The following is a 24,855-nucleotide window of genomic DNA, read 5'->3' as shown; positions in this document are numbered from 1 at the left end:
ACTAGCTACACTTCTTGTTTGTTTCTTTTTGCAGTATTAGGGACTGAACACAGGGCCTCAAGCTAGACAAGTGCTCTATAACTAAAATAATGTCTAGTTGTACTTCATTAGAAACTACTCTGTAAAAAGACAAGAAAATGTCAAGGAAAAAACAAGCTACGGAGGGAGAAAATATGCAAACACACATCTACAAAGGACTTGTACCTAAATATACAAAGAACACTACTCAGTAACAAGAAAACAAACCATCCAGTTAAGAAATGGGCAAAAGATCTGAACAGACACTTCACTGAAGCACGTAAATATTAATTGTATGAAAACGTACTCAAAGTCCTAAGTCATCAGGGAATAAAAATACCACTTCACACCTATTAAAATGGCTAAAACACCAAAAATGACAATGCCAAGTGCTAGCAAGGATGCAGGGAAAGAGAACTCTGATTCATTGTTATGAGAATGCAAAATGATAGAGCTACTTGGAAAAGTTGTGAACGTATTTACCAAAATGAGTTTAAAATTCATATTCATAAAAAACCTGTACATGAATATTTAGAGCAGTTTTACTAATCACGTGAAAAAAACTGAAAGCAATCAAGATCATCTTTAAATAGGTGGAGTGACAAACAAGTTGCAGGGAAACAACTTCAGAAACTTTAAATGCATATTGCTAAGTTATAGAAGCCAACAAAAACACTTATCTAGCATATGATTCCAATAACACGATATTCTGGAAAGGAAAAATTAAACAGTAAAGAGGTCAATGGTTGCCAAGAATTCAAGAAGGACGAACTGATAACAAAGAGGAAGTTTTCAGCATGGTAAAACTATTCTTTAGGATACTGTCACAGCACATTACACTGAACAATTTTCAAAATCCTTAAACTGTACAACAAAATGCAAACATTAATTATGGAGTTTAGCTAATACTAAAACATTATTATTGTAACAAATGTACCAATAAACACAAGATATTAACTGTATGAAAAAGTGTACAAGTGCACGCAAGGGCATGCACATGAAAACTCTCTAGACCAGCTGCATGTTTATTTGTAAATCTAAATTATTTTTAAAAATAAAGTTTACCAATTTTTGAAAAAGCCTAAAATCTTACTTGCTTTGAAATTCATTTTACTAATGCAAATTACTACTAATGTTTACAAATATACAAATTCATAGTCTACTAATATAACAAAACCTCAAATATTCTGAATCAAAAATTCCTTGATAATAAAGACAGAAGCAAAAATTTTCAGTTAAAATCTTCCATCTGTAACTGGCCTTGTTATAGATTCCTATACTGAATACTGAAAGATATAAAACTAATTCCTTATAATATTTTATAGCTTTTAGAAATTATGATTATTAAGGCCAGGGATTTAGCTCAGTGGTACCACCAACTGCCTCGCAAGCACAAGGACCTGAGTTTGATCCCCAGTACAAAAAAAAAAAAGAATCACGTATTAAAAATTATAATTATTTAATTACCTGAAAAATACAAAGCTTTTTTAGTATCCTAATAGTTGAAAAGCAAAATCCATAAACACATATACTTACATGCATATACAAAATATAACACATATTTGGCTTTTTTTGAGACAGGGTCTTGCTTTGTAGTCTAGGCTGGCTTTGAGCTCACTATGTAGCCCAGACTAGCTTTGAACTCTGTGATCCTCCTGCCTCAGCCTCCCGTGTATACTCCAGCTATAGTATATATATATTTGTAATAAAAGGAAGAAAACACAACTTTTATCTGTGTTGGCTATCTTTCCAAGATGGGTTAATTTATTTCTGCAATTATTATTTTGCTTTTCATTGTAACCAGAGCATAAAGATCACCTTCCAAAAAAAAAAAGCCAAACGACCCTACTTTCTTAGTTTCTATCAGAGAAACAAAGGAGAATCTTAGGTCAGTAATAAAAAACAACTCTTTCTGAACTAAGTTTAGTTTTAGTGGGGCAGGATACGAGGCTTTAGTGAATGTCATGAAAGGGAGGGAACTGTATTCCTACAACTTTGATTAGTTTATTGACAAGAAGATTGTCAGTGAGAAAACAATTATTTAACCATTGAAGTGTTATCTTTGAGTTATTTAAAAAGCAACATGAGGCTTTTGATTCTCTCATCCTTTACAGCAATCCCATTATCCATTTTAGCCTCCTCTGAAACCTTAAGAGGTACAGTAACCATCACTTAAACAAATGAATAAAGCCACTTGACCAAGTTCCTATACAATCTAATTAATTTCATTCAAAGAAAACTATGTTCTCTGCCAAGTGCAGTGCTTATCTGAAGATTTAGAAATCACTACATACAGCCCTTTCCCAACTTGAACCTCTTCTATTAGGATTTTGTGATTATTGTGGATGACAATAAGGGGGACCTGGAGCAGCCCTAAAGGCACCAGAAGCTATTTTCTATCTCTGCTTGGTTAGTTCCTAAAGCCCAAACATTCTGGAAAAGCCTCTGCATGTGTGTGCTGGAATTGAAGCAATTATTGGCTCAGTCTATATTGTTTTCCCATGGCTTTCCCTCCAATATCTTTTTTTTTTTTTTAAAGACAGGGTCTCACTATGTAGTTGAGACTGACCTGGAACTCATTATGTAGCCCAGGCTGGTCTGGAACTTACAGTGATCCTCCTGCCTCAGCCTCCTGAGTGCTGGGATGACAGGCATGTGCCACCACGCCCAGCTTTCCCTCCAGTATCTTTGATTTGCAAAACCTAAAAGGCTCATTCAGAAGTTGAACTTGGTCTTTCCCAAAAGGCAAAATTCACCTCCTTTTAATAGAGATGCTCACTTTTCTATGAAAATAAAATGTGAAGCGCTTATTTTTATTATCTTCATGGTTCCCTCAGATGTTTCCCTCTACCTGGAACCTCCCCTTCTACCCAGGCACAGTGCTCTTCTACTCATTAAATCCCTGGCAGAACAAAAGAGAAAGAGTACTTCATGAAAGTTATGTGCATTTGACTTTTCTATCAACAGGCAACCTATTCCTTGCCCTGTAATCTATTTATAAAAGAAAGAGTCCTTTATCCCCCCCATTGCTGAGTCTATTTCCAAATCCTTTTGAACAGTAATAAATATCTATGATTAGTATGTATCAGTATTTGCAACTTGTAATGAACTATGACTGAGACACTATGAAGCCAGATCATATGGGTTCTAATTTTGATTCTTACACTTGTTTAAGCTCCATTATCTTCTACTCTTTACATAATCTTAAATTTAAAGTGGGGATTAAAAATATTAGCTGTCTCAATCTGTAATCCAAGCACTTGAGAGGCTGATCGTAAATTTAAATACAGCCTAGGCAACTTAGTGAGACATCGACTCTAAAAATTTTTAAAATGAATTGGGCATATGAGTGTGAAGACCCTGGATTCAAATGTCCAGTATGTGGAGGGAAATGCACTGTAATATTCCTGTGAGGAACTGGCCTAGTGTACTAAACACTAACAGAACTTGGACAGAGAGGTCAGCAAATGTTAGCTATTTCACTGACTTATACCCACAACAATGAAAGGAAAAGGTTAGTTTTCTAAAAATTTCAGGAAATAAGCATATAAGAGAATAGTTAGCAGCCTCTGGAATGTTACTGAGAAAACACGGGAAGGCAAATTTCCTTTAGTCTTTTGTGGAACACAAGTTGCTGAAAGATGAAGACACTCAGGGCAGTGTGGCATGACTGGAGAAACTTCATGAAGATGCAGCTGCTAGGAGAATATGCTTAATTCTATCTCTGGTAATGCCTACTAGCATAAGCAGCTGTGCTGAGTTACACTACAATTTCTTTGGAGGCCTCGCCTCACAGGTGGGTTCTCTGTGCTTCCAGGCTATGAAATATACACTGCGTGACCAATCCTGCTTGCCTATTATATTTCATCTAAAATATGTTGTGATCCATCAAATATACTTCTTACCACTGTGCCTTTACTTTCTCCATTATTTCTTTAACCATGGTCTTTAATCTTGTATGCTGTATTTTATTCAGTCACTGCAAATTCTCTCCCCTTTTTTCTTTTTCTTTGTGGAACACTAGACACAGAAAAATGCACATAGATCAAAGGGGCAGTCTCCTTGAACTCAAAACTTTTCTTTCATCTCTCTACCCTTGACTACTAAATGATTATTTTGCTTTTCCCTAAAATGCTATGTACTATTTTCTGAGTTTCAGGCCCATCTTCCTTCTTGGATTAGCTGCTACCCAGATACTGTTCTATCGGCTCTGTCCAAGTACAGGATTTGGTGACAGGTTCTGTGCAATCTGAGAAGGCCCCTAAAACTAGTTTGTCTGAATGTAGGTTATTCTCAGTGTCCAGCCTTGCTCACTGTCCTCTATGTCACTTCTCTAATCATCTCAACCTGGTAACCAGCTTACCTGGAATGTGTGCTCCATAAATATGATGCAACCTGCTTTTGTACCTGTGGTATTATTTTTCTACAACTTAGTTATTTGAATGTGTGATGTCATTCCATGAGATCAATGTTTACCTTTTTTCTTGTACACACCCAATGACATTTATACAATAAAATGATGTTCCTGGACTGCATTCTTCTCGCCAAGAAGTGTTACTGTACAAACAATACACACTCATCATTTGTATTGGATTTTTTAGGCTTCAGATCCTGGGAGCAGACATAAACAATGCCAATTCCTTTGAGTTAATTCCTTTTCCTCCTGATGGATAACAAGGAGTTATCCCTACTATCCTTTTTCTCCTGAACTCTTTCAGTCCAGCAGGTGAGATGATCTACTAAACTGTTTGCAGGTTTATGGTAGTGAAAAGGGGGAAATGAACTTTTATTTCAAGCCAAGAAAGGGAGTACTGCTTCCAAGAACCATTTAAGCAGTTTCAGAACAGGACACAAATTAACTTCATGAAACAATACCTCAATACCTTCTTGTTCCAAAATCCTGATATTTGATATCAACTATAAAACAGCATATTAAATAAAAGGGGTAATGGGAGAGTAAATAATTTAGTGAAAGTAAACAAAGTCCTTTCTCTTTAAGGAAAAAGGTGTGGGTCCTGAATTTAATGAAGTTACTGACTTCAAAAACAACAAAAGAATGGCAATACAGTAGACTCTCGAGTTACAACCAGTCTGATATATGAACAACTTGGGGTCTGATCAGAATTTTAGTTTTAACTTATGATCAAAGTCTTGAGTCATGACCTGAATGCTGGCCATTTGTGCTTCCAGATGATACAGATTTAACCCTTAAAGAATTCTGGAAGGAACATTACAACATCCTTTCCCATTCTGGGTTAAATGAGAAATCCTGGGACAAGTCTCTCTAAGGACACTGAGATTTGCCTATACACTAGAGAGACTTTGAAGGCTGTGTAGAGGAGCTTGAACCTTCAACTGGCCAACCTGAGTTACAATCAGCTCTTGGGAAAAAATTGAGTTTGTAAGTCAAAGATCGACGGTATTTGGGCTGAAGTATTCAAAATGAATGTGTATAATCTAAATAAAACAGAGTTAGCATTTTCTGCATGCCACATAAAAATGACCACTGTGTAAAATCAGCCTAAATGAGGAAGAATATCTAGGGACATTAGAGACTATACACCTTCAACATATGAGATTAAGTTACCCAATGTGTTGTGATTAAGTTCCCCAGAATACCAATATAGTGACTACAGAAAAGTGGTGAAGGGACAAGATGAAATAAAATATTTATTTTACATGCATTCCAGGCTGAGTCCTTCTACTCACAACTCTTTTGCTCTAAAATGACATTGCTGCTGAATAAGAGAACTCATCTTTAAATTTCTAATTTGGATGTCACACAGCAGGCCTCTAAACCTGACTATATGCACTAATTTTTGTGTAATTTTAAGCCCCTATAGGACTAGTATTTCAAAATGCCAAGATGTATATGGGTGTTTTTTTTAATTCATTCAATTTATTGGTATATTTTAGGTACATAATATTCATCATTGGGAATGTGTACCTTTACATGATATATCTTGGTTCTTGTTTTTCCCCCATTCCTCTACCCTCCCCTTCAATCCCTCCACCCCTCCCTATTTACAAAACCTTTGTTTCTGTTTTTTCCTTTTCTCATATTTTTCCTTTGCCCTCTTTCCTTTTCCTTACCCCTCCCACTTCCCCTCTGGACCTTTTCTTATATTTCACATTATCTATTATACATTTTGGTCCTCACACGATGTGTGATGTTCTATGTTCAATCATCAATGCATTCATTTATTAACTCAAGTAAACACTTAATTGCATATGTAATCACATGCCAAGTACTGTACCAAGCAGTGATGTTCAAAGGTTTTTTTTTCGAAGATTTCTAAGTCTCAGCTTTCAATGAACTTTATATCTTAAGGAGGCAACAGAAGACAAACAATAATGGAAGGTAGGTAGTGCCACAATGAGATGTACACATGGCATGGGCCTTGAGGCAAGTGGTGCCAAGAATATTGCTGAGAAGAGTCAAGAAAAGTCTCCTAAAGGTAATCTTGGAGGTAAGTTGTACTTTACTAAGTAGGAACAGGGCTATGTGAGGCATGAGAAAATAAGGAATCAAAGAACGGCAAAGAGTTTATTATTACTGTAGGTTGAAGCATGAAGAGTTAGAGAAATTAGAAGAAGAAAATGTGTAGTAACACTACACTGGATAATAAAATATGTAGAGAGCGAATGAGCTGGAGCACCGGCTGCTGAGTAACTTAAATGTAGAAGAACGAAAAGGCCCTTAAACAGTTCACTTCACTAAGATTGGGGTCACAGTGGAAGAACACATAGGGCAACATGGATGGAGAGGCACAAAGGAGGGAAATCCTTCTATACTACAAAAAGATGCTAAAATTTTACCCTGTAGGCAACAGGGGGGTGTTGAAAAACTCTAACATGGATAGTCACAACAGTGGCCAATCAGATGATGGCCTAGAAGATAGCAAAACTAAGGAGTCTTCTGCAAAGCCCAGGCAAACAATAACACCAGCCCAAACAAAGCCACCATATTGGCAATTTCATAATTTTTTTCCTTAGCCAGGCAAATTTGGATTCCTTCAAATCTTTCATTAAAAGAAGAGAAGGAAAAATCCAGGGTGATGTTTTCTAAAATTCCTTATATTTAAGAGCTGGGAAAAGAAGTTAAATTTTTTTTGGAAAACTTTCATTAAAAAAAAAAAATATATGTGTGTGTGTGTGTGTGTGTGTGTGTGTGTGTGTGTGTGTGTGTGTGTGTGTGTACATATGAGCTTAAAATAGTCTAATAATTACATCTATTAAGGGCTGGGACTTAGCTCAGTGGTTCTGCTGCCTGCCTTGCAAAGGTAAAGTCCTGAGTCCAATCCCTGGTACCCCCCCACCAAAAAAAAAAAAAAAAATCAGGTCTATTCAGTCTAATAACTGGCATGTAAGTAAGCATATTGTAAGTTACCAATTTGATGGAAATTTACATATGCACTTAAAGTGACCTACCATTAAAATCTGAGAAATGTGAAATGGAAAAAAAGCAGAATTGCACATACCTGTAATCCCAGAAGTTGGGAGGCTGAGGTAGGAGGAACACCTTTATTTTGAGGCCAGCCTGGGCTACATAGTGAGATCAAGACCAGCCTCAACTACATAGTGAGACCCTGTCTCAAACAACAAAAACAGAAACAAAAACCCTATACAAACAGTCGGGAGGCTGATGCAGGAGGATCGCTGTGAGTGAGTTCAAGACCAGCCTGGGCTATACAGTGAGCTCCAGGTCAGTCTCAACTACATAGTAAGACCCTGATTCACCCCCTACCAAAAAAAACCTATACATACAGTGTGACTATAGTACAATATGCAAAATATATGTACAACTAAAAGAAAAAAGTTATATAGTCAAAACAAGAAAATGAAAATTGAAAGTTAAAATATTTTTGTTATTTTTATCCCATTTTACAATAAATGAATAACAGGATAAAAACGAGAAACAAGATAAAAATGAAATAGCCTGACCCAGATGAGCTACAGCCTATTTTTTACTCTTAGTTTTCCACAATGCATTTTACAAATGGTCCTGCTATCTAGCTGTACTATTATTAAAGTACAAAACCACTGATACTTTGGCTTAGGAGAAATCCTCAAAATTCCCATTCAGAGCAGCCATTTCCTTCCTAATTGATACAAAGGTAAAGGCAAATTTCAAACACTAAATAGATGCAAAGTCAAAGAGCTAAGAGGAAACATTACATAAATAACTTTTGTATGTGTTTTTTTCTTGAATGCTTCTGAGAAAAGTCTCCAGAAAATGGTTCTACAACAAAAGGTTTTATTTTTAAGGCCATTTAAAAACAATTTAGTCAGTAAATAACACACCACTTGAGCATCTATAAATCAAACATTTTACTCTGAAATTACAAGAGAAAATAAAATAGTCCCTGCTCTAGAGGCTCACAGTCTAAAAGGTTAAAAGTCATCACAATAAAGTATGGTGAATATTCTAATAGTTATGTATAAGATACTGTGATAAGCAAAGAAAAAAGGTAGAATGGAGTCACAGTAAGCTTCATAAAGGAGTCGGTCTAAAATGCGTTATAGAAAGCAAAAAACTTGAACAGTACATGCAAGAAAGTGTGAAATGAGAAACAAGGTGAAATGTGGGTAATTTTCAGTAGTCCCTATGGCACAGAGCAAGGTGAAGGCAACAGAAAATGAGATTAAAGGCAGGAAACAAATCAATGAAACATACTAGAAAATCTGATTATTATTTAATTACATCAATCTACACTGGCATGAATTACAAGATGTACCTTTAATATATGTATCATAAAAAACAACAAAAAAAGCTTTATCTTGAGTCTTAATATTAACAAGTTTAATATGAGATATACTGTCAGTGTTAAGATAAAGAAAAACCAGCCTTGTAAAAAGAAACATCAAAGAACTTGGCACTTCTCAACCTGCCCAGGAGAAGAAGAAGGAAGAAAGAAAAACAAAATAAAACAAAAAAAACCTCACACTGAGAACTGAACTTTGAGTGGGTCTGCAGCTTGAATTAAAGCTAACACTGTGTTTCAAAACAAGTGTAACAGACTTGCAAGTGTTCTGAAGTTGGTAGCACCACAAATACCTGGTAGAAAATGTGCTTGTTAGAATCAATAAAAAGTCAATTTAACATCAATGTTAAATTTGATGATATTTCAAATTTACTTGGGGAACTTTTAAAAACATGCATGACTAGTCTGAACATTCAGAGATTCTCAATCAGTCAGTACATCAGGTAGCGCTGAAGCAGAGCACTGGAATCTTTTTTTTAACAAGCTACCCAGCAATTTTTTTTTAATTTGATAAAATACCAAGTCACTAGTATGTGTGTAGAATCAGCTGAAAACTTCTACTATAAAGAACAGTAGGATTTTAATCAAGAGCACAATTTATTCAAACTGACAATTTAGGAAGACCACTGTGGCACAGAGATACCTCTCGGGGAACATAAGAAGAAAGTAAAGACAGAAGATAGAGAGTAGTAAAGACTTTAGTTAGGAGATTATTGAGATAGTTTTAAGACTAGAGATAGTGATCCTTTAAATAGTAAACATAGGAAGAAATTGGAATGTGAAGGATACAGAATTAAAATTTTATAAAAACTAGATGAAAGTCAGGGCTAGGGATTTAGCTCAGTGGCACGGTACCTTCCCTGCAAGTGCAAGGTCCTGAGTTCAATTTCTGATACAGCAAAAAACAAAGCAAACCAAAACCTAGATGAAAGTAGAAGTGTAGGATGTAATTCTGGAAATTTTCAAATTAATCCTTAACTCCTGAGCCACTCATAACTAGTAATTGTCCAATGGACCTTTAAAAAAAGTCTACTTTGGGTATGCCAACCCACTACCTTTCAGCTATATAATAAAGTATAAGTGTCAATATAAAATCCTATATTGTTGCCACCAGGAGCTGCCATCGCTCCAGCACCAGGAGGGCTGCCTGGGCCTTGATCCAACGGGAAGGATAGCCACACCTTTTCCCACTGGGAGCCGCCACTGCTGCTGCACCAGGAAGACAGCCATGCAGGCGCCACTGAACCCCCACAACTCCGCTAACCCCCACCTTGTTGCACACTCTCAGACCTCCTGATTGAGCCAGCCTTTGGACCCACTTTGCACAGGCAGAGGTGGTCATAAAGGGTATTTTTCTGAGTTCCCAACTTTGAACATCTTTAAAGAAAGGGCTTGGGAAACCTGCAGTAGAACGGTGTGGAGTTCAACTGTTCAGAAGGTTGGGGAACTCAATATGGGCCTTGCAGCCCGAGGTTAGTCAGCGTCAGGGGGTTCAGCCATTAGCTAACTGAGATCAGGGGTCTTGTGTCCTAGCTCTGTCTGAGCCCCCATCCTAAATGGAAAATATACTATACTGAAAAGTTTGTTCACTGCTAACATGTTTTGGACTGCTTCTTGATTTCAATTTAATTCAAATGGTTTAAGGGTGATAAGACTAGTGACTACCACAGGTGGTCAGTTTCCAAGTTGTGCTTGATCATATTGTGTTGCTGATTGTATCAGTTGGAATAAAGGATTGTGATTGATTTGATGAGCTGTTTTCTCTGATATTATGAAGATGAGAATGTCTGTGGGTCATTAGAGACCCAGAAGCTAGGGTACAACTGTATCAGGAAGATTTGGGTGATAACCCAGAGATTAAACCAAGGACAGCCTGACAACAAAAATAAAAATGAGAAAACACTTAAGCAAGACACAAAGACAGACTTCCAATTCACCAATGGCAAACAGTAGGACAAATGAGGATGAAAAGGCCGATAGTGAACCACTAGGACACCCTGAATTCAAAGCACAGGAAGTAACAAAACAGATCCATCAGGCTCTAGAAAAATTCAAAATAGAACTAATTTCCCAGATAACCACAGAGATGGTGAGCAAAATGAAAATCGTGATTCGAGACTCTAGAACAGAAACTGACAGAAAAACAGATGAGCTCAGGACCATGATAGAAGCCATGAAGGCCCAGCATAAGAAAGAAATGGAAACAATAAACGGCCAACATAGGAAAGAAATGGAATCCATAAAACACATTCGAACAGATGTCCAGGAGATTAAACACTCCATTGAAAGTGTACAAAACAGAATAAAAGAATGCGAAGATAGAATCTCAGATATAGAAGATAAGATTGCAGTCAGTGACCGTGAAAAGAGAGGTCTCTTAAAAATAATAAGGGATCATGAGAAATCAATCCAGCAACTTCTACATGATGCAAAGAAGAATAACATAAGATTGATAGGAATCCATGAAGTATCAGGAGAAAATGCAATGACTTTAAAAAGCTGTTCAAACAATTAATGACAGAAAACTTCCCAGAAAGAGGGGAAGAATTTGACATTCAGATAAGTGAGGCATATAGGACCCCAACTAGCCACAATAAAAAAAAAAAAACTACACCTAGACATATAATAATCAAGATCCCAGAAACCCAACAGAAGAACAAAACACTACAAGCAGTAAGAGAAAAGAAACAAATCACATGCAAAGGAAAGACCATCAGAATCACAGCAGACTTTTCAACACAAACTGTTAGGGCAAGGAGAGCCTGGAGTGAGGTATTTCAAGTACTAAAAGAGAACAACCTCCAACCTAGACCGATGTATCCTGCAAAACTCTCTTTCAAAATGGATGGGAAAATAAGACATTTCCAAGACAAAGAACACCTGAGAAACTACATGAATACCAAACCAGCACTACAAGCAATTCTAAACAATATCCTAGAAAAAGACAATGAAGGTAACAACACCATGAGGCCCAACAGAGCAAATCAAATAGGAAAGGCAAGAAACTAAAAGGAGAAAGTGAAAAAATAAAAAGAGTCAACAAAAGGCCAATAACAGGACAATAATAAGTCAGTACATATCAATTATAACCATCAATGTCAATGGCCTCAACTCATCAATCAAGAGAAAAAGACTGGCAGAATGGAATAAGAAGCAAAATCCAACAATATGTTGTATACAAGAAACACACCTAGTGCAAAAAGAAGCCCATAGACTGAAAGTGAAAGGATGGAAAGCAATTCTCCATGTGACAGGAGCCCAGAAAAAAAGCAGGGGTAGCAATCTTATTTGCAGACAAAGTAAATTTCAAACCAAAACTGATTCTAGTATTATAGATGTAGGACGGTACTGTATCATACCTCTGTAATTGTAAAATATCTTGTACCTGCTTTATGATACATAGTAGTGACCGTGCTTTATCAGACTTATTTTTAATGATGTTACTCTGGAATGTTCTTTCCCCAGAAGATGATTAAGACGCTAATAAAAAAAAAAAATGGTGCCAAGTACCACAACAGCAACAGAACTTTGCTGTTTTCTGGGTATTATTCTTTTCTTTGTTTTTTTTTTTTTGTTTTTCTAATGGAGTGTGCTAAATGTCTATAATTTTGTTCAGATGACTGCAGAACCTGGAAAAGCTGTTGCTGCTACTGATGCTTTAACATATTGCTATTATTGGTCTTTTTATAAAAATATAAATATATATAACATATATACATATAAATTTTGAATTTTTGGAAACTAACTGTACAGTCGACTTTGGAAAAAGTTATCCCAATTTACTGTGTTGAGCTGGCATTGTACAGAAATTAACAGCCATATTGGTCTAGAAATGTTTTTTTTTCATTTGTACAGGGTAACGCACTGTATTAAATATGTAAGGTCATATCTAGTGGGTTTGACTACAGAAACTAATAAAGTATTCTCTAAATAATGAAAAAAAAAAAAGAATAAGATAAGACCACAAGAGCAAGAAGCAACTTATTATATGTTCAAGGACCATTTTCATCTTCAGAATTAAGGATTATTTTAATTTTACATCATTGCCCTTTCTCTTTTACTTTCCTTTTTAGTTTTATTTTAGGATTCCCTATTTTTAATGTTCATACAGAGATTTCTTTAACCGAAAACTGAATAGTTTCTCTGGTGTGAAAAACTATAATAGTACACAGGATCCTAATGAGATAATTAATAATGTGAAATAGGAAGTAAAGGGCTAAAGGTGTAGGGAAAGTGGGAAGGGTGGGGGAAAGGTAATAAGGGAGAGGAAAAAATGGAAATAAAGTATTTGTAAATGGGGGGGAGAGGAAGGGGTGAAGGGAGGGCAGGGACAAGGGGAAAAAATGAGAACCAAGATCTGTCACGTAAAGGTACAGGATCCCAATAATGAATATAACTGTATTGTATACCTAGATTGTACCAATAAACTCAATAAAAAGAAAAAAAATCCTATATTACATAAAATCAAATGTTCCTTCCAACTGCTAATAAAACTCAAAATGATCTTTAAATTCACATGTAAGCATAGATGGATTTTAATCTGTAACATTTAATATTTCTATTAGTGTTTACAAACAAAAACTAAAATCTATGGGCCAAAGGAAAGATTTCCACTGGTTGATAATTTAAATTACAAATAGAAAACAACGAATTAACAAACACTTACGCTGAATATGAATGAACTGTTTGGGCTGTTTAAATTCTCCTTTGTACAAGCGATTGTAATAGTTGACGTTGCTCTCTGCCTCAGGAACAGGAATGACCATGCTCTCTTTTTTTTCTCTAAACACTTGCTGTGCTGAAATGGCTCGTTGTAAATGATGTTCCTGGAAAATGTAAAGTATACAACATAAGTTGTTTTGGTAATATAATTGAATGGATAATTTCATTTAAGTTACTTTATTGAATAACTGCAAGTATCAATTATGACTAGTTCCTTTGCTCAATTACAGGCAATTTCTTTGATGAAGAGCTACAGAAAATAGTCCATCATGCTTCCTTAATACCTGCTTCATATTGATCACATAGCCTTAGACTTATATTTGCATTATAGTAAGGGAATTTTTAAAAGATTAAACATGAACATAGCTATAAACTAGAATTTAAAATTTCAGTTATAAGAAAACTGATTCTTGTTTGTTAATTTGAGGTATCTGCCACCTCAAGAAAAAAATGCAAGTCATGGGAAACTTGTAGTACAGGTTTTAAATATCTTCTGTACTGTACTTAGATACCTGAAACTTTAATAGTATGAAATCCTGAATAACTGAAAGACGATAAAATTATGTTCAACAAATTGTGTTACAAATCAGGGCAGGTACTATTTTTAAATGAAGTTTAAACAAAAAATTTCTATAAAACACATCCAGGTCCTAAATCACTTCATCACTTCCACAACTTACTGCAATTGTCTCATAAATGGTTTCCCTACTTCCTCCTCTGCACCACTGTGGCCCATACCTAATAAAGCAGCTTTATGCTTTATAAGGTAAATCAGGTCATGTCACTCCCCAAAAGATCCCCATTATTGAAAGCTTCACAAGGGAGAGCTAAAATGAGCTCTTACATCTCTTACCTCTTTCCTCTTCCATCCTTTATCACATTGCTTTTTCTTGCTGCTCCCAAATACTGTACTTCGCTTTTGAAAAACCTTAAAGTCTCATCTATCACAGGCCTTCCACAACGTCTTAAAAACACTCCTGGTTCCACAGTTCTTCCCTGGTTTTTTTCCATACCCTTACCTAACAACTGACATACTAAAGATTTCATGTATTTATTGTCCTCCTGCTAACCATCAAGTAAGTTAATAATTTTTATTTTAAATTTTATATCTCTGGTGCCTACTATTGCTTAATACATATTAGGTTAATGAACAAATGAAAATGTTACTGGATTTCTATGCTATATCAGGCCATGCAAAACACTTTACACACACAGAAATCAAGAAAGATGTTTAGTAATTTGTTCAAGGTCACACAGTCCTAAGTAACACAACAGGTCACCTGCTCTCTAGCAATCATCTATCAAGTCTAAAATTCTTAATTCTATCGTATTAAACTAATATAATTTTTCAAGTTCTGCAGAGATAGCTATCTGAACCTCATTCCAGTCACTAGGCTATGTAAAAAATATACATAAAGTATCAGTGCAATGATCTAAGGAAAGTCTTCACGCACCAAGGTGTACTAATAAAGTTAAATCAAATGTCCATCATATAGCAAAACAGATTAGATTAAAAAAACTTTAAAGAGGAAGATAGAGGATGATATCAAATGACAAAAGAATTAATTTCATGATACTCTGTCATTTAGTCTTAAAAGGCAGAGGATATAAAAATAGTGAAAGAATAGAAACACAATTTGAGGAAGTGGGCAAACGTGCTTCTTATGCTATAAACCAATGAACAGTAAGCCTCCCAAGCGGCATAAGTTTCCTCAGATTCAGTCAAGTCATCCTTGCTTTCCCCAAAATAATCATGGTCAGAATCTCTTTGACATTTTTTGCTAGACCAATTTAAATCTGGAAAGCACAAGTATATTCAAGAAAAATGTTCTCAAATGTAAATAGAAAAACAGAAGTCCGAGGATATCTAAGTTAACTTTTAAAAAGAAGCTTAAAATGTAGCACAATAGGAACAAAGCCATAGAAATAAACCTACAAGAACAGAAAGTTTACATTTATATATGTAACCATATAACAATTACTAGTGTATAGCAAACACTTTTAAAAATCTTAATTTTTAAAAAATCCTCATAAAATAGCATCATTCTCATATACTTAGATAAGGAAACTGAAAACTGAGGTGGAAAGGTTAATTTGTCCAAGATCACTTTGCTAGTAAATAGTACAGCCAGGTGTAAAACTCTTAATCACTAATTATGCTAATCTCATATGAATCAATGTAACAAGAAAGCTCCAGATAGATCTATGTACAGACAGGCAGTTAAGATACAGATAACAGCACCACAGATTTAATGGGCAATAACCAAGCTGCTCAAGATACAAAGAAATAACAAAGAAAATGCCTACTTTATGCCCAGATGGGGGGTGTGTGTTCAAAGATATATATGTATGTACATGTGTACTGTAAAATCATAAAGTTAACAGAAGCAAACAAAGGAAAATCCCTTTCTGCTATAGGAACAGTAATTCCTAAGTAAAAACATTAGGGGAACAAAGATTTATTACACCTAAATTAAAGATTTCTGAACCAGGTATAGTGGCACACACCTATAAACTCAGCCTCTCAGGAGGCTGAGGCAGGAGGATCACAAGTCAGAGGCCAGCCTGGAAAATTTAAGACTACAAGTTCAAGGCCAGCTTAGAAAGTCAGTGACAGTCTGTCTCAAAACAAACAAAAGGCTAGTGATGTAGCCTACTGGTGCAATATTTGCACAGCATGTGCAAAACCCTAAGTTTAATCTCTAGTAGCTAAAAAAAGAAAAAAATATGTTCAATGAGGATAACATAGTCAATAAATATACCATAAAACTAAAGTTATTTTTAATGGCTAAAATCTCTAAGTGAATAATACCTAGAATATGTAAGAAATGCCTACAAATCAACAAGACACAGCCCCAAATAATAATGGTAAGAGATATAAACAGGCAAATTACACGTGAGAAAACCCTAAAGGCTGACAAGCACTCCAAGAAATACTCCAATTCATTAGTGAACAAAGAAATGAAAATTAAACAGATGTGTTATACCTGGCCCCCCAAATGGTAAATTAGGGTAATGCTACATGTTAGCAAGGATGGAAGGATACAAATTCCTGCATGTATGTCTGCAGAATAAAGGCTGCTGTTACCACTGTAGAGAGCAACGGCAACACTTTTAATTCAACTAAATCAAATTAATCTTTCCATATTCTACAACATGCCATATGCTGTCTAACATATATATAGCCCCAAGAACATCTCAGACAGGTCAATAAGTAACGTACACTGAAACAGTATCTGTAGTGGAGGGTAGTTTGAGGCAGGGTGGATATCTATGATTGGAAGGATGGAGAAGTCAAATGTGATAAGATGTTCACCATGAATACTACATAACATTTGATATTATTAGTCCAGATGTATATTTAACATGGAAGATCTTAAAAAACAATGTTGAGTGAAGAAAATTCCTTAGAGTCAAATGGGTAGTTTATACTAAAAAGAAAAAAGAAAAACAAAAGAACTAGAGGGGGGGAAAAAGAAAAAAAACTCACATAAAACAATAAAAATTTCACCAGAAGAGATGTACTGAAAATTTTAGGTAGGTGCTTAAAAAAGGGCAGGAAGGAGAAAAAGGTTGGGGAAAGGGATATAACAGAATAAACAGAACTGAAACTTGCAATTTCCTTTAAAATCCAGGCTGTGTGGGATTACAGTGTCAGATAAAACAAGATTGGCCATACCATAGAGGATTCATTGTACTCTATTCTTCAGGGAGATTCAATGTGTTCTTTTCTCTGCTTTTGTGAACGTAATGACTGCCCAAATTAAAATTAAAATATACCACAAAAGGCTCTTGATAAAGATCAGTGATAATGTATCATAACTGGAAGCATATGAATAATTCAACTTTCTACAAGTGACTTTCCTTCTTAAAACAATAAAAACTCCTCTATATGATAGCACCATTACTACAGAATTTTCAAAATATACTTAGTTTTAAGGTTGAACAAAGATTATTAATGTACTCAATGCATTCCAATAATTATACTTTAAAAACCAAGACACTTTATCAAACAACAACCTCATCAGTCAAGTGAAGATAAAACACAGTGAATACTGATAATAATTGTATAAACATAAAATGACAAGGTAGACAGTGATCTAACAGGTCATTTAATCCCGTTTTTCAATCTGTAGATTAACACCTAGTAATACATCACAACAATTTTTGAACAAAAAATTAGAAGGTTTTGAATGCAGAAAGGAAAAATAGTTTTATAAACACTTCAGTCACATGTATGTGCAATATATTATCATCATTTATGGTCATCGTCAAAGCTTTTAAAAACACGAATATATTCAAACTACTCAGTTGATGTGTGTTCTGGTAAGGTTTTCATCTGCAACAAAATTCAACAAGAATAGCCCTCAAGAGATTTGTGAACTATTATATAATAGCAAAGTGAATTGCTATTTCTTCTACCTGTCACTCTCCATAGCTTCCTAAACAATCAATCACCCACTTCTAGATAAAAAGGCCTTTGGGCCCAAGTTTAAGATGTCATTCAGCAATGAAACCTGACCATCCTCTTTTTTAAAAAATTCCCTTTATTAGTTCTCAGATTCATTTATCTCTCCAATTTAAGACAATCGCCAGACTTGCAGGTTTATATTTGTTCTCGTAATTATGTGACTGATGTCTTCTTATTCTCCTGAAATGTGGACAGGAATTTTGTCTATTTTGCACCCACCACTTGTCCCTAATACTTGGCACACAGTAAACTCATAGTGTTTCTACTTTGGACTGGAGTAAGGGAAGGCAGACTGCCTACCATCTATAAGAAAGTCCCTCCCACCCCCACCCCCCTGAGTTGGACATATCTCCTCTCAAAAAATTCAACCTGGGCCAGGGATTTAGCTCAGTGGTTCTGCTGCCCACCTGGCAAGTGCAAGGTCCTGAGTTTGATCCCCGGTAACAACAATAACAACAAAAGTCCAACCTACCATCCTAGAACCACACCTCTCCCAAGTATCCTTCTCAAGTATTATAACAAAATTCTTGGTATTATCCATTAACAGCTACATTTTCTGTCTTCTGTCCCTTAAAATTGTGATCCTCTCCTGAGTACAACTTCTATTTCCTACTCCTGAGTTCATGCACATCTTCAACCTGTTTCAACCACATGAAAAACTCCAGCTCAACTTTTCCATTATCTCCATTATTAGAATCCCTCACTGCCCTTATTCTTTACAAGGGCTAGAATTATGGTTGATATGACTCATCTTCCCTCTAATGCCTTCAATTCCTGTCAATTTCACTCTACAGTTATGATGATCAGTTTGATTCAACAAATATTTTGGGTCTTAAAGCTTCATTTAAAATTTACAAATACCAGGCCAGGGATTTACAAATACCAGTGGTATTACCACCTGCCTCACAAGCACAAGGTCCAGAGTTCAATCCCTGGTATCAACACAAACAAATTAATTAATTAATTAATTTACAAATACTGTACACATTTATTAACCCCCAAAAATAAATGCTTGGCCTCAGAAGTACACCAGAGTAAAACAAACAATGGTTGACTGTGTTGTAAAATATAAATTTTTAAAAAATGTTATCAGTCATCTTTCTTTTTCAACACATTTTGAAATACTTATGGGATAACAGATTATGCTGTCATTCAGAACTCTATTAAGTGAATGAGCACAGTCTCTTCTACCAAGAACACTTACCTAGGAGAGGAGAAATTGAAATATGCAATCATAATTTGAACTTGATAAGCTTATCTTTTCTCAATTAATCAAACTACTTGTCCAGGGAGGATAAGGAAAGATACCAAAAAAAAGTAAACCCTCACCTGAGACTTTTAGGATCACTAAAGATTTAGCAAGACAAAAAAAGAAATAATCTAGGTGAGAAACAACATGTCCAAAATGAACAAAGGCCCAGAAGCACTCAACAAAAAGAAGGTAGTTTAGGAGAGAACTTAGATTTGAGTTTTCTAACTTTCAGTACCATAGAGAAATATGTGGATAAGATCCCAAGAGAAGGTACCAAAATATGATTTTCCCATACATACAGTACTTATAAACTTAATTAAAATCTAGCATTAGTAAAAATTTTTGAGCTAAGTAAAAAACTGAGAATTACATATAGAACCATACGCAAATAGTATTAAGAAACTAGCCGGGCATGGTGGTGCACGCCTGTAATCCCAGCACTCAGGAGGCTGAGGCAGGAGGATCACTGAGAGTTCGAGACCATCCTGGGCTACATAGTGAGACCCTGTCTAAAAAAACCAAAAAAGAAAAGGAAAGAAGGGAAAGAAGGAAGGGAAGGAAGGAAAAGAAAAGAAAGGAAAGGAAAGAGAGAGAAAGAAAGAGAAAAGGTAAAAGTAAAAGTAAAAGAAACAGAAACAGAAACTAGGAAGCTAGACCTTGAGTAATTTCTGGTATTATTCAAATACTTTCCTAGTACTTTGCTGACTGCTCACCTGCTGGTTTCAGAAAGTAATGTAACAGTCCATACCTCTTTGTAGTTCACAATCTTGTGAATCTTAAGAAACAAACAACTGGCTCTAAGAGAGAATCACATTTCAGGACTCTGATTTCAATATTAACTACGCTGAAATTACCAGGGAAGGAATTAAAGTAGAGATGAAAAACCAAAGTTGATGATCTACATACAGACAAGAATCTGAGCTAAATGGTGATGTATTTCTCATTTGAAGACATTATTCTGATACTTCATTTTCTTCCATGTACAAAACATTTTCAAGTATTCTCCAATTATCAAAATATGTCTTTGACGAACATTTAATATTTTAATTTTATAAACAATTGTATATGTGTTGCTAGGATTAAACTCAGGGGTTTGCGTATGTTAGGCAAATGCACTATCACTAACCTATTTTCCTATTCTTACATGACAAAAGTTTAAAACAGATCTTAGGTGATATTCTTAATAAAGCTGGCAGATGACAGGGCTGTAGCCATAAGATGTAAGTTTATTAGGAAAAGACTAAAAAACTTTAAGACCATAATAAGAAAGAAAATGACATGAGCTCAGCACAGGGAATGCAACAAAACTCTGAAAAATTAATATCAAAAGGAAGAGTATGCAGACGCAGAAGATCATAGGAAGATTCAAATCCCTGCAGAAGAAAAGAGAAAAGCTCAGCCTACCTGACCCACAAGTAATCAGAGACAGGAGGAAATTCTGAAACACCAGTCTGGAAAAGCAATTCCCTTGCCTGCTTTCTCTTCAAAAGCAGATCATTCCACAGACAGATGAGTTTCACTGAACTAGAGAAAACTGTAAATCACCCTGAATCTATAAAAATATATTCAATTATTTAAAAATCAGAAGACTACATTCAAATCTACTTCTACTAATATATTACCCTCACTCTTGTGGGTAAGGGTAAAAAGAAGAAAACCTCAAGAAAAATGCCCCAAATTTAATTAAATATTGTCATGCACTACATGACACAATTTGGCCAATGATGAGTACATTTATGACAGTGGACCCATTATATCACCCAGTAATATCACAGCCATTTTGTTTACACACAAAATCTCCAACAACACATTTCTCAGAGTGTCTTCCTAACAGTGCATGACGACTGCTATGATTTGGATTTGAAATGTCCCTCTAAAACTCACATGCTTAAAAAGGTTGCCAGCTGATGATAGATCTTCTGGGAAATGACTGGACAGGAACACAGGGCTCCAAATTTAACAACTGCCCTGATGAGATCGTGTGATGGTATCTGTGGGAGGTGATGGAAACCAGGAGGTTGGACCTAGTTGAAGGGAGTGGACCACATGGGCAGGTTTTATGTGGTCCCCTGGCTCCTTCCTCTCTGACTCTTTTCTTCTTTTTCTGCTTCCTGGCTGCCACCAGGTGAGCAGCTATCCTCTGCCACACTCTTTAACTATGATACTCTGCCTTACCACAAGTCCAGAAGCAATGGAATGAGCCAACCATGGGTTGAAAACTCTGAAAGCGAGTCAAAATAAACTTCTATAGTTGTTTTCTGCAGGTATTTGGTCATACATAGTGACAAAAAGCTAACACAATTATATACTCAAAAGAAGGGTGTGGGGTATGAAAAATCACTTTGAATCAAAAACTCAAAAAAATAACACAAAAAGAGCAAAAAAAAAAAAAAAGTCGAGTTGTCTTTGAACCCAGAAAAGACAAAAATATTATCTCAGAGTTTAAAGCTAACATTATCAGAAGATAAATGACAAATATACTTAAAAAAATAAGAATGCTGCATAAAGAGTCAAATAAAAAAAGGGGTGGGACAAGAAGCCAGGTAAAGAAAACGAATTAGAAAGGTGTCAGAGTATAGACAAGGAAGGAAGGAAGAACATGTAATTGGCATCCTTGAAGATCAAAACAATGCAAGGGAAAAAAACAAAACTATAAAGAACTGTTTAACACTGTGTTCTAAGAAAACTTTTACGGAATAAAATATGAAATTGATACCAATAAGAGATTAAAAGCATGGGGAGGGGCACTAACAAACCAGGGGGGCACTAACAAATCAGGAAGTTAAATCCATAGGCCAGAGAAGATTTATCGCCAGAAAAAATGAGAGGCCCTTAGAATCTCAAGCCAGGCTATGTATTTTGCAAAGACTAGGAAAGTTGGTTAACTTTTCAAATATAGAAATCACAACAAAAAGTAATGCGGACAAAAGAAGGAAACATGTCCCAATAATGGGAAAAAAATGAATCTCCAAAAAATCAACAAAAGAGAAATAGGTCTATGAATGACCTAATAAAGATTTCAAAATAATCATCTTGAAGATCAATGAGCTACAAAAGAACACCTCCAGGAAAGTAAATGAAATCACAAAAGTAATGGATGTACAAAACAATATCAACAAAGAGATAAAATTTGTTTTTTAAAAAGAACCAAAAAGAACTTCTGGAATTGAAAAAAAAATTTTACTGAAAAGAAACTTCACAAGACATTGAACAGACTTGATCAAGCAAAACCATCAGTGAACTTAAAAACAGACTACTTTAAATTACCTAGCAAGAGGAAGAAAACAAAAAAGACTGAAGAAAGTTGAAGAAAGCCTATGAAACTTGTGGGATACAATCAAGTGGAATTCACCTTTAGTAAACTAATGACATATAAAGCTGAAACTGAAAGGACAGAAAAAGATATTTCATGCAAATGGTAAATTTGACAGTCATATTTTTATCAGGCAAAATAGACTTTAAGCCACAAACCATCAAGAGACAAGGAAACACATTACATAATTATAAACAAATAAATTCACCATCAAGATACAACTTTACATGCATCAAATAGCAGAGGATCTAAATATATGAAGCAAACATGGAAAAAAGTGAAGGAGAGGCACAAACAATAATATAACAGTAACAAGAGATTTCAATATCCAAAAGCCAATAACAACACAGACAAAACATCAATAATCAATAAGAAAAAAGATGTGAACAATACAGTGGACCAATTAAACCTGAGACACATAACACTCAGCAAACAAAAGCAGAATACACATTTTCCCCAACAACACATGTAATGTTTTGCAGATCACATGCTCAGCCACAAAAAAGTAACACATTTAAAATTAAAATCATGTATCTTTGCCAACCATAATAAGAAACTATAACAAAACAAAAATTCACAAATAATGTGAAAGTTAAAAGCAGCATACCTCCAAATGATCAATGGGTTAAAAAAGAAATCACAAGTGATACTAGAAATATCTTGGGGCAAATGAAAATGAACACAAAACACTTAAGGATTTAAGGATTTAAGAAAAGCAGTGTAAGCAGAAAAGTTATTGTGATAAATGTCTACATAAAAATCTCAAATCAACATCAAAACTATAGATAATGAACAGAAAAAGAACAAGCTAAACTCAAAGGCTGAACATAGAAAAAAATAACAAAACCAGAAGTTGTTTTAAAAAAAATTGACAAGCCCTTAGACATTACCACTGATGCCACAAATTTAAAAGGATTATTAGAGACTATGGACAATTATACACCAACAAATTAGATAACCTAGACAAAACTGATAAATTTCAAGAAACAACCAAGACTGAGGCATAACAAATAATGAATATGAACAGATGTAATTAGTAAAGGCATTAAATGAGTTATCAAAACCTCTCAACAGGGCTGGGGATTTAGCTCAGTGGTGCCACCGCCAGCCTTGCAAGTGTAAGGTCCTAAATTCAATCGTTGATACCAACCTACCACCCATCCAAAAACCACCTCTCCACAAAGAAAAGTATAGGTCCAGAGGATTCATTGGAGAATTATACAACTTAAAGAATTAACACCAATCTTTCCCAAACTTCTCCAAAAAACCAAAGATGAAGGAACACTTTCAAGTTCACTTTGAGACCAGCCTTAACTGATAAAATCAGAACATGATTACAAGAGAATATCCTTAGTAAATAATGATACAAAAACTATCAAGAAAATACTTGCAAACCAAATCCAATATTAAAAAGATGCAAAGTTGGTCCAACATATCAGAATCCATCACTATAAGATACCACATTAACAGAATGAAGGACAAAAAGTCACATGATCATCTCAATTGCTGCAAAAAAGAAAACAACAACAACAACAAAAAAACCCAGTATGACCCCAGTCAACACTTTTTCATGACACATGATTAAAACAAACCAGGAATAGGAAAGTACCTGAACAATAAAGATTATATATGAAAAACCCACAGCTATCATCATGCTCAAAAGAAAATGAAAGCTCTAAGGTTAGTCACTTTCTCATCACTGAGACACAAATACCTAATATCCACAACGTAATAGGAGAAGTTGATGTGCTCTATTTTTTAGTGGGTTCAGTCTGAAACTGGCTGGTTCCAAGGTAGAAACATGGTAGAAGGGCATGGCAAAGGAAAGCTGTTCATCCCATGGCAGCCAGGAAGCAGAGACAGGAGAAATCAAGAACAATAATATACTTCCATATTGTGCCTCCTCCAGTGATCCACTTCCAATCAGATCCCATCTCCTAACAGCACATTTAGCTACTGAACTTATAATGGATGAATCCACTGAACACAGTGCTTTATGATCTAATCACCTTCCAAACATGTGAGACTTTTGGGGGAAAGTTTTTAAACTAAACCGTAACACCGGATGTGCAACAAAGAGTTAATGACCGGAATATATAAAGAAGTCTTACAACTCAAGAACAGAATCAACCTGATTGTAAAAAGGGAAACAGAAAACAAAACAAAAAACAAGCATTTCTCTAACCAAGACACTTTTCTAACTAGAGCTGGGAATATAGCTCAGCAGTAGAGTGCTTGCCTAACATGCACAAAGCCCTGAGTTTGACCTCTAGTACACTTCCTGCCAAAGAAAGAAAGAAAGAAAAGAGAAGAA

The 24,855-nt window shown here is 35.3% G+C and overlaps 1 protein-coding gene across 4 annotated transcripts in view; it reads right to left on the bottom strand.

Annotated features, from left to right (window-relative positions):
• Epc2 (enhancer of polycomb homolog 2) overlaps window positions 1–24,855 on the bottom strand; it is a 148,121-nt gene that overhangs the window by 71,108 nt on the left and 52,158 nt on the right. For all 4 annotated transcript variants that reach the window (XM_010620972.3, XM_010620971.3, XM_010620973.3 and 1 more), the window contains exon 2: window positions 13,450–13,609. In XM_010620972.3, coding sequence (XP_010619274.1) covers window positions 13,450–13,609 — 160 coding nt within the window. The remainder of the gene's footprint in view (window positions 1–13,449; window positions 13,610–24,855) is intronic.

Source organism: Fukomys damarensis, unplaced genomic scaffold (assembly GCF_012274545.1).
Source record: "Fukomys damarensis isolate Sample0158 unplaced genomic scaffold, DMR_v1.0_HiC HiC_scaffold_29, whole genome shotgun sequence".
NCBI lineage: Eukaryota > Metazoa > Chordata > Mammalia > Rodentia > Bathyergidae > Fukomys > Fukomys damarensis.
The sequence above is the reverse complement of the archived record's forward strand: the minus strand, read 5'-3'. Positions and strand labels throughout refer to the sequence as shown.